An 11,475-nucleotide genomic window follows, 5' to 3' on the forward strand; every position below is an offset into this window, starting at 1 on the left:
CAATAAGAAAATATTAGGCCATGTGCTATGCTTCCAAGCAAAAGATCTCATTGATATATTTATGACTTCCTTTTTGGATATCTGGTTTGTTCCTTCTTGTAACCATTTCGTGTGTACATCCTTCTTTGTGGATATATATCATCATGATTGTCTTCTACTTAGAATCTTTTACACATGAGAGAAGTTACATCTCTAATTGATATCCTCTTTTCTTTCACGTCCATCGTTGCATTTCCTCTTTCAAGTTTTTTTGGTGTCTTCGTGAAAGGATTTGTTTTGAGTGCGCATCTTATTTCTACATCTTGATGCACTCTTTGGCCGGGAAGATTATTTTTCCTCATGCTTGTCTTGATGAGGGTTTTGCCATTTCAACTAGTATCACTCCTATTGACAAGGTTCTTACTTCCTATCTTCACAATGGGTTGTCACAAGCGTTGGTTCTTATTTTTGTTTATTAGTAAGCTTGTGAACCCATTTTCTAGTATGTGTGTGTGGGAATGATATGTCTTGCACTTTGTATCTCATATTCATCAAGACTATGTTGATGAGTAATGCTCATCCTTATCTTAAGTCTTCTCAAGTGCTTTGGCATGACTCACACACATTACTTTGGTTGAGCTTATTCTTAAGTTGCTTCCTTTACATGTTGCTCAACCATTAGTTTTGTGCAATTGATATGCTTATTGTCTCATCTATATTCTTGCACTCGTTGTGTGTTTCTATTAATTCTGGGGGAGCAACGATCCTATTTTGTGCACCTGTATCGAATACAAAAATCTCGTATTAGTGCACAAATCATGGGGAGCTTCTCTAGTTTTCTTGATAAAATACTCTGTTGCCTTTATCATAATATCTTTTATTCATGTGGTTCGAAGGACCATATGATTGTTTGTTCCATTAGGAATCTTTTGATTGCTTGCCTCTATTTTTGTATGTCTTTGTGGCATATGATCCTTTTTGCAATCTTTGGGTCCTCAATATAGTCTGTTTTCCTCCAACTACTTATCATTGTATTTGTGTATTTTTTTTTGCACTCATTTGCTGAGAAGTACACACTTTTTGGAGGACCACCTACTATATTGGCTTTCTAGACTTTTCGTCCATTTTGGCAATCGATGCCAATGGGGGAGAAGTTTAGAGAGTTTACTTTGGATATGTTTAGAGGGCTTTGCTTTTATTGCGTAAGCATTTACATCTTGCACACATGCATTATTACCTTGTATGTGTGCGCTTGGTTATGCTTATCTCCTTATATAAACTCTCTTGAAGTGGTTGTCTTCAATTACCAAAATGGGGGAGATTGTTAGAGCATATATCTCCATATGTGGTTTTGGTAATTGATGACAATTCCTATGGACGAATGGTTGCCTTAAGTTATATTTATAGGATTTGTCCATAGGCACTTCTTGAAGTCCATCTGTTGGGTTCAAGGAGTTTATATGATGACCAAGATGTTATTCAAGGTATTATCCAAAGAATGGTCATAGAAACACTAGGTTGATCAAGATCTCAGACAAAGAGTAAATCAAGATGATCAACACACAAAGCGTACAAGATGTACCGAGAGGGATCAAGTGATCCCATGGTATGGTAAGCATTGTCCATTACGTGTTTGTGTACTAACCCATGGTCTTTGTGAGACTCCTATGTGGGGGTTAGGTGTGCTTCCATTGGGCTTGCGTCAAAAGGAAGATGTCATACAACCCATGAAGGATGACGTCAAGTGGTGATCGTCATCAAGATTGTAGTGTGCAAGTTCAAGCGGATCAGCACGAATATATCGTTGAAACTATTGTCAATGATCATGTGCTGACAAGGACAACCTCATGTGCTAACAAGGACAAGATCAAGATAAGCATTCCTGAGCACTACATGCTTGATTCTTGTGGATGATCACATGGTGGACATGACAAGATCAAGATAAGCATTCTTGAGAACTTCATGCTTGATTCTTGTGGATGTTCACATGGTGGACAAATGAAGATGAATACATAAGCTAGGCTTTCCGCACTGTGTATGGGAAAGCTACTTGAAGACTTCATCATGTCTTGCTTTCAACTTGAGCCAAGAAGGAACAACAACATCAAGCTCAGGTGAAAGGGCTAACTCAAAGGTATTAGTTCCTTTGACGTTAGTTGTGCGGGGTGATGATCAGCGAATAAAAGTATACACTCAAGTATGGATCATCAGTAATCTTTTATGATTCTTGAGTCCTTAGGGATCCCGCACTATTAAGAGGGGATCACAGGTTTTGCGATGAACTTGCTCAAACTACATCATCACTTTCTGATCAAACCACATCTCCACTGCTTTGTTGTTATCTAAAAACAGAACCAGTGCCTCGGACATCCGGCTTTCTCCGGACGTCCGAGGACCGGACGACCGACTAGTTCGGAAATCCGGAATCCTATACCAGAGAAATCACAGCCATATAACTCGGACTTCCGGCTCCGTACGGACGTCCGGCCAAGACCCGGAAATCTGAAAGCCTGCACTAGTAGAAGTTGAGTTCTATATCTCGGAAATCCGGCTCCCTCCGGACGTCCGAGCGCCGGACGTCCGACAACCGTCGGAAATCCGGAACCTACCACCAGTAGAAGTTGAGCTGTATAACTCAGATTTCCGGTCCTCTCCGGACGTCCGGTGGCTGATAAATTCAACATAGGTTGAGTCGTATCTACACGCCTCGGACGACCGACCCCTGTCGGACGTCCGGTCGCTATTTAATTCAAAATAGTTTTAGTCGTATCTACAGGCCTCGGACGATCGACCCCTGTCGGACGTCCGACACCTCGCGGACGCCCGGACTTCCGACAACTGTCGGACGTCCGGACCCTGTGTGACTTAAAGTGTCCCCAACGGCTCTTTTTCTCTCCCCACTATAAATACCCCCCTCCCACTTCGTGAGAGGGTTGCCAAACACAACCTTATCCTCATAAGAACATATTTCCACCTCACACATTTGCTCACTCCAAATCTTAGATCCCAAGAGCATTTGTGAGCCCCTTTGAGAGTTGTTCCAATCAAAAGATAGATCGTCTCCCTCTCCTTCTCTCAACCCAAGCTATTTGTGATTTGAGCAAGTTTTTGAGCATTCCCCGTGATCTTGTTACTCTTGGAGGTTGGAGACTCCTAGGCGGTAGGAGTTCTTCGGAGAGGAATCAATCTGTGTGATTTCCCCCAAAAAAGTTTGTGAGGGTTTGGAAGCCACCTCAAAGGCTTACCACTAGTGGTTGAGAAACGCCTTCGTGGTGTTATCTCAAAGTGAGAATAGGGTGAATCTTCGTGGCGTTGGTGTGCCTTCGTGGTAACATCCACCTCTCTAACGGTGACTAGCTTCCCTCCAAGGAAGTGAACATCGGGATACATCTTCGTCTCAGTGACCTTGGTTATCCCTAACCCTAACTCCTTACGTGTGGTTTACTTGTGTTACTTGAGCATACATACATTGCATATTGTTTGTGCTCATTATATTGTGTTGGCTATTTCTTGTACAAGATTAATCATTCAAGCATACCCTCTATATCCACACGTACATACTTGCAGCCCTTGATATATCGTGTGATATAGTGTGATCTAGTATCTTGTGTTGTTCACCTACTTGTTATGTGATATAGCTCAAGTAAGTTTGTGTAACTTACTTGTGCTTGTTAGTAACTGCATTGTGTCCATCTTGGTAGATCGTGTTGTTGATACACGTTGCAGTGCCTAGTGCATTTAGGATTTGTGCTTGACAAGTACCCTCTTAGTTTATTTCCGCATTAGGTTCAAGCCAAATCTGAAGAAGTTTTTAAATAGCCTATTCACCCCCCCCTCTAGGCGTCATCGAGGTCTTTTCAGGCGGCCTCCCTCCTCCTGCCCGAGCACGACGCCGGCGACGGCCAGATGGAGGCGGCCTCCCTCCTCCCGCACAAGCACCGCGTCCGACGACGAACAGATGGAGGTTGTCTTCGTCCTCCAGCGCAAGCACGACGTCCAGCGCCGCCCAGATGGAGGCGTCCTCCCTCCTCCCGGCCTTAGCACGACGCATGCGACGACCAGATGGAGGCGGCCTCCCTCCTCCCGCTCGAGCACGGCGCCGGCGACGAACAAATGGAGGCGGCCTCCCTCCTCCTGCACTGCCCATCACCTCGCCACGGCTGCAGAGTCTGGATAAGATGAAACAGAGGCTTGGAATTGAATTTTTTATAAATGTAGGGGGCTTTTTGAAAACATGAAACGTTTTCTTAGATCCACTTATGAAGGGACTGTGGGTTGAATGTCATAAACATCAAGGTTTTTTTTGTAAAATCACCGCGACGGGTTTTCCGACAGAAGCGATAGCCTCTTTATTATTAGGTAAAGATTTATAGATAATTTACTTTAAAAAAATAACATGTGCTAAAATGGGCCGCACTGATTGCAGTCATGTAAGAACACTAGCCCATTAATATAGAAACCAAATTAGGTGATCTGCCATATGACTATAGCTCATGTTGGGCTCGACAAGAGCTACTTTTTTTAAAATATTGCTTTTTATAATTAAATTTAAAAAATATTGCGACCTTCCATTTTTTTTTTAAATGTGATATGTCGGCCTAGCCAAGACCAATTAATTCCTATCAGCTATGGCTAGGCCGACAGACATGTCGGCTTTGCATGTGGGTACTTATCGGCCTTGGCTAGGTTGATTAGTACTAACCGGCCTAGCCGTGGCCAATTAGTACTAATCGGTCTTGGCAAGGCCGACTGAAGCCAGTCGGTTTCGGTCACGCCGAGGCCGTGATATTTTTGGAATTTTTTTAAAATGACACAATATTTTTCAAATTCAATAAAAAAGCAATATTAAAAAAATAGCTGGGCAAGAGGACTGCATTGCACGTAAACCTAGGCATGGACAACCCGGTCCGACGACCCAGTCCGAACCTGGCCCCAAAAAATCGGGTTAGGCTGGGCTCAGACTTGACTTTTGACCCGTTGTGTATTTCGGGCCCGACTCGAGCTAAGTGTATTAGGCAGTTTACACGGAGGCCCAACCCGGCCCCGCCCGGAACTGCTACTTTTAGTTTCTTTGGGCTGAGCTTGGGCCTGCATTTCTGTTTTTTTTGCTTGGGCTGGGCCGGGCTCTGGCCTAGACTTTGTCCATCGGGCTTTTACAGGCTCAGCCGAAACCCGCCCCGGCCCCGAGGAGTGCCCAGGTTTAATTGCATGGAACTTCTTGTGGACCGGAATTTTGGACATCTCAAGAAGTCGTTTATCTGTGTTTTTTGTATTGACGGTGTTATTGAACCTTGACATATTCGTTGGATGGGGCATGTCATCGAAGAATCAAGACGGTGAGACAAGAGACAAGATTTATTCAAATTCGGGCCCTCCACCCGGGTCCTCCTAGGTGAGCTTCCCTCTCTCAAGTTTAATACCACCACATGTCTCTAGTTAGTCATCTATAGTCGAAAGCCTCAACTTTCCTCATACACCCAAGCGGACGACATGGTCACTACAAAAAATGATCCAAACGGCACCTCAAACCATCCTCAAGCCCACGGGCTAACCATCACCCCTCATATGCAGTTTTAATATGGGACGAATATGCGTCCCCGCCACGTCGGACCCATCCCATGTTGGCCTACCCAACCCCACGTATATTCGACCCCATCAGCTCCTCGGACCAAATCCTACCCACTCCACTCCCCTCCGCCACCCAAACTCCCGTCCGACTATCTCCGGCCTTCTCCAACATGGCGGTTAGCGAATTAGAGTTCTACACTTTCAGATCCTTCAACCAGCTCATCCCACGCAGCCCCCAAGAAGGAGATGACCGTCCGGCTTGCAGTTTGCCACCCCCTGGAGGAGGTCGTCCGACGACAGTGCTCGAAATCCCTCCATCAGGAATCCATTTCGTCCACCAAAATAGGACATGCATCTGGTACTAGATGTGTCATCGCTGCCTCGCCAGAGGCGGTGCGATCCGTCTGGCGTCCAGGAGCGGCGACGGATGCGTAACCGCTTTGTCGGTGCGCAAATATGGAGGGTTGAACGCATGGGCGCCCGCGACGCAAATATGGTGCGTGTGCCTGCCGTGTGAGGCAGCGGATGCAGAAGATGGCGACAACTTTCACAGCGAAGGATGATGACAAGACGGAGTCGCATTCTCCGGTGCCTCGTATGGTGCACGAGTCCGGGCACCACAACAACATTGTGGTGGATGTCTCCGGCTCCTTTCAAAACAGATCCATCATCAATCTCACGTCCACCAACATCGCCAGGGTTCCTGGCTCCAACGCGGAAGAGTGGGGCGTGGGAGACGACGGTGCCTTGACTCCCGTGAATCGGTCCGGAACTCATGGCCTACTCTATCCTCGCCACCGACCAAACCAACATTTGAGCAGGCGCAGCCGACCGTCGGACTGGCTCCGCTTTAGATTTTATGTGCGTGTATAACATGGATCTCGGGATATGTAAATGAGGTATCTGGTTGTGAAAAAGATTATTTGAGCCACAGGTGCAAAAACAGAAAAAATAGGACTATAATATAGAATCCCCTCAAAAACAAAAAGAAGAAGGAAAAAACTTTGGTTCAGCCGGGAATAACTTTTACGGATCGATCGACTCATACGTCTACGCCTTGGCCCACATATATTCTTTGAGCCACACCAGAACCATCCACACACACAACCTTATCTCCTCCCTTGCCTTATCCATCATCTTCCTCCTTCACTTCATGTACGCATTTCTATTTTCTCAACGGCTCATGGATACATGATGTGGCTGTCGGTCGGTCTGCCGTCCCCTCCCTCACCCCCACCCCCGCCGCCGCCAGCCGCTCGCCCCCGACGTCGGCCGGCCCTCCGCACATCGCTTTTTCCCCAACACCTGCAATGCCATGGCCACCATCACATCAAGCTCCTGCAACGCCGTAGCCCTTCCGTCCCAGATGCAGGCCGACCGACCGACCCTCCCCTCCCCACCCCCACTCCCCTCCCCCCTCTGTCAGCCGAAGCTGGACGACGACAGTGGCGCATTGACAAGTTTCGACAACATGGCCTTTGTTTCAAAAAATTGGGAATAAATATCTTGTTGCAAAAATTTTCTGCAACCTGACCTGTATTGCAAAAGTTTTCTGCAACATGACCTTTGTTGCAAAAATTTCTTCCGCAACATTACCTATGTTGCAGAAAGACGAAGATTTTTTTTACAACAAAACAATTGTTTCTGGAACTCCACAATTGTTTCACAAGTTAATGGATTCAAAGTTATTTTTTGCAACAGAGCGATTGTTTGTGCAACTCGACCGTTGTTTTAGAAATTATTTGGTGTGGGGAGGCGACGAAGCTGCGTATATTTTCATCTTAACCGGGTATGTATATTTTTAGATTTTCACAGTTTTAACGACCGTCGAGGTGACGAATGTTTACTAAACATCCACCTGTGGACACAAAAGGGCCACAAGTGCAAAAAAAAATAGAAGAAAAAAAAAAATACTGTTTGGGCCACAGGCTGCCCGAGCGTTCGTTCCAGACCACCGTGAGTCCCTAGCGTAGCCGCCCGCACGCCATCAGAGAGACCTAGCCGCCGCCGCCGCCGCCGGAAGCAGTGACTGGCCGGAGTCTTGTGGCCGTTCCCGACGGCGACCTGGTGAGAGCCGACCTCCCCTAGTCCCCTCGCCCACGGAGCCACGCCCAGGTTCCCGGCGGCATCACTGTCTGCAGCCAGTTCGGCAACACTGCCCGTCTGGTCCGTCAGCGACGGCTCGACCGTGGATTCAGGGGCGGCTTGCTCTGCCTACTTGCCTCCATCGCCTTGCAGGTGGTCAACGGCTCCGGCGCCGTGCTCTGGTCGTCCGGCTGCTGCCATCTCTCTCAACTTCTGAAGGTTGTTAAGATTTAAGAACTGATTCTGTGGCAACTAGTTATAGTAGCTAGCTAGTTAGTAGTTGTTGTAATTAGTACATGAATTGATTTCTGTTCTTGTTTGTAGAAATGAAGAGAAAGACTTTACACTGTTATTTTGGAAGCAAGTCAAATGTCTCCCTGTTGTTCCCGAACCCAACACTGTATGGTCAAACATGTTAGTAGTTCAAAACTACTCCCTCCGTTCCTAAATATAAGTCTTTTAAGAGATTTCACTAGGTGACTACATACAAAGCAAAATGAGTGAATCTATACTTTAGAGTATGTCTATATACATCCGTATGTAATCCTCTAATAGAATCTCTAGAAAGACTTATATTTAGGAACGGAGGGAGTACTATCTATTTTGCTGGAGAGATCCAATAAATATCTAGGATTTTTGTTTATTTGGATTATAGGATTAGGAGATATTGAATCTTTTGGTAAGCAGATCCAAATTTTGGAATTTTTTTTTTTTTGCAAATATTACATGTTCGTAGTAGTATTCAGGGAAATTTTGACCTTATTTGGACTAGGATTGGGAGATAATGGCTTTTTATTCGCACTGTTAACTTTGAGCCCACACTCAATTTTTGCCATGGATTCACCACTGTCTAGGATGATGGATTTACCTTCACCGGAGATTTATGTGGCCTTTGTGGAGTATTGTTTTTCGAGATTTTTCTGGGTAGTTCATGTTTTGGGCAAAGACTTATTTTTTTTTGGCAAAATTATTTTGTTATTTTGGAATTTCCAGCTTCTCATTTCTGTGATCCAACAAAGAACACATGTAATGTGTGTCCAGCAAAGCTAAGTTGGGGGTATTTGCTTAATTGCAGAGAAAGAAGGGACTTTTTGGCCAGGGCAGAGCAAACAAGAGGCACTTTATCAATTAGCCTTGAAAGTTTTGCTGTGAGAAAAGGGAGTGCAGGGAGCAGTTCATGGCCGACGCGGGGCGCAACCAGCGCCGAAGGGGACGCGCTCCCGGGGCAGCTTTCGCCGTTGCCGCGGAAGACGACGGGGAGGAGCACCAGCTCAACCCTTTCCTCTCGGACGCGGCGCCCTCGTCCTCGAGAGTCCAGTTCAGGTGCGTGCTGTCTTGCGGTTGATCTGTTTGTGGCTGCTGGTGCGCTTCTGGATCGTTCATCGGGTTGTATATGCTGTGGTGCAGGAATGTGGCGTCGCGGGCACGATGGGTGGAGGAGGCTGGTGCGGCGGAGGTGTTGGACAACAAGGGGAAGCTTTGGCTGACCACCGGCATCACACGGGGTGGCAAGCTGTACTACAATGTCGAGGAGATCGGGTAAGCCGCCTGTTTGATGAAATGCCGTAATAATGTAATATACCCTGGATCGCTCTTGAATCAATTTGATTGCACCTGTCTACGACCACCAGTTTGGACTAGTCAGACAATGCCACACTCCAACTAATTGCTTAGGGAATATGCATGAATCGCATGTCATTGGTTCTGTTTTGAAATGCTTCTGCTTGCAATTTGAGGCTTGTTGGGTGATCAAACTACGCAGGTTCTTGGCAGAAAGAGGGGCGTTGGTTCTTCTCGATGACAAGGATGTAACTGTAGGAATGGAGGAAATCTATCGAAAGATTGCAGGGGGGAGTTATGGGTGCTCCTGGCTTACCTTCCAAGCTTACAAGCACTTGAAGTTGCTTGGCTACATTGTTGGGCGATATGGTGTTCCCTGGACTATTAAGCATAGCCGTTCTGGTGAAGTTACTGATTCCCCTGAGAGTATGGATAACACAAACTTGAGCTTTGGTAGAGCCGATGCTGCCCGCAATGACATCACCAAATTGCTCAAAGGAATACACATAGACAGGATGTACCCATCCTTCGAAGTGCGTCTACCAAATAGCAAATTTAAGAAGTCATCCCCAGGAGCCCCTAGCTTCCTTGTATGCCTTTTAAGGTAATGTTACTTTTCCTCTCACTTGCAGATTGCAAATCCACACTTTTAAACTTGTGCAGCATTTTGTCTACAGTAATCCATGCCCTGATTATCTCTTGACACGAATGCTTAAATTTTGGGCCATGTGTTGATATGATCTTAGCCATCTCTTGTTTATGGTTTCTCCTTTCATTTATACTTATATTAAACTTCTGCATACTTAGGTGTAGGATGTGTCTGATGTTATTGGCTGTCTGTGCACATGGATATATTTTCTATACTCGAGTATATTTGGGTGCATGATATGAGTATTGTTAATTGTGTTTTTGTGCACATAGATTTAATTTACTTACATGTGAGGTTATCATGTTTGAGCAATACAAACACATGTAATTTAAGCGTAATATTATAGGCGATGGACTTTTTTGGGGGGTTTCAAGGCATAGTTATAGTCACCTGAAATCTGTCCTGCAATCAGTCACGATTTCCTATATTTGTATGCTTATCATGTGTCCATCACTTGTGAATTATCGCAAGTTCTTGGCCGACCTTTACCCAAAGAAAGAAACCTGTTTCTAAGTAACAGTAGGTAGCAATGATATGTGTAAAGCCATACATTGCAGAACAGAACTATCATAGAATTAGAAGGTATAGAAGTAAGTAAGGAGATGCAAAAAGGGTCTTAATATATGAACTTGGGCTTAACAGTTAATGGTTGATTTCATATAGTCTGTTGATTGACATTTCTGGACATCCTAACTTCTTGCTGTTCAATTTGGTGCAGAGACAAGCCACCCTCAAGGGATGAACTGGAAACCGTGGAGAACAAGTTTGGTGGCATTCCTCTTAAATTCTGCCAAGTTGATAATGGACGTATCAGCTTTCTCTCCTTGGGCAGAGTTACACTTCCTACTTTGCCCTGATAGATAGATGGATAGCAGCAGGAATGTTTATTAGTTGTTCTGGTCCTGTAAGCTGTTAGCTAAGCTTGAATCATGGTGAATGCTTCTGCTCCGGTTGCCCAGACTCTTGTCAGGACCAAGAGAGACACCATATATATCTTCAGGTTCTCGAGTTGCCTGGTTACTACTGATGATGTTGTTTCGGCTGGTGCAACAAGAGATTTGGATCTTCCGAGTGCGACAAATGCCGCTCTTTTCCTTGTTTCTGGCTTGATGTCTGGGTGTGGAGTTTGAATGCTCATGTGTAGCGAGCATGCCGGAAGCAAACCGCAATGCTATATCAGATTTGCAGTGCATAAAACATGTTGTGTTCCAGCAAAAGAGATCATCATACCGCTGTCATTCGGCCAGGCTAGCTCATGTTTGATCAGTGTTGTGACCACCGTTTGTCAATGATGTGATTTGCCACATGCATACAAATAATGATACTATCATGGTAAACAGATGCATCCTACCTGTAATGTTACGTCAGCTAGCGGATGCCGCATCTCCATTTATACAAAAAGTACAACTTCCGGAGGTCCTGCCACGCTACTAGAAAGCTATCGCTCTTTATCTAAACTTCATATGATGCTCTTTATAGCCTGAAAAACAAGTAAACTAAGTTTAGAAAAACAAGTAAACTACTTTGATTTCGATTATCAGTTGAAAGAAAATGTTATATACGTACAATTTAACATGCATAAGCTGAAAATTGTCCTGTTTTGGAGAGCCTTGCTGGGCATTAAAATCTGTCGC

At 45.2% G+C, this 11,475-nt stretch overlaps 1 protein-coding gene across 2 annotated transcripts; it reads left to right on the forward strand.

Annotated features, from left to right (window-relative positions):
• Positions 1-7,478: 7,478 nt before the first annotated feature.
• On the forward strand, positions 7,479-11,079 carry LOC123399712. 2 transcript variants are annotated; one of them, XM_045094104.1, is made up of 6 exons: positions 7,485-7,851; positions 7,957-8,046; positions 8,708-8,955; positions 9,040-9,171; positions 9,395-9,796; positions 10,560-11,079. In XM_045094104.1, exons 3-6 carry the CDS (start codon positions 8,810-8,812, stop codon positions 10,696-10,698), a joined length of 819 nt encoding a protein of 272 aa, XP_044950039.1. In that variant the 5' UTR covers positions 7,485-7,851; positions 7,957-8,046; positions 8,708-8,809; the 3' UTR covers positions 10,699-11,079. The 2 variants fall into 2 exon arrangements, with proteins under 2 accessions (XP_044950038.1, XP_044950039.1); XM_045094103.1 differs by lacking the exon at positions 7,957-8,046 and having other exon boundaries at positions 7,479-7,851.
• The last annotated feature ends 396 nt before the right edge of the window (positions 11,080-11,475 follow it).

This window comes from Hordeum vulgare, chromosome 5H (assembly GCF_904849725.1).
Source record: "Hordeum vulgare subsp. vulgare chromosome 5H, MorexV3_pseudomolecules_assembly, whole genome shotgun sequence".
NCBI lineage: Eukaryota > Viridiplantae > Streptophyta > Magnoliopsida > Poales > Poaceae > Hordeum > Hordeum vulgare.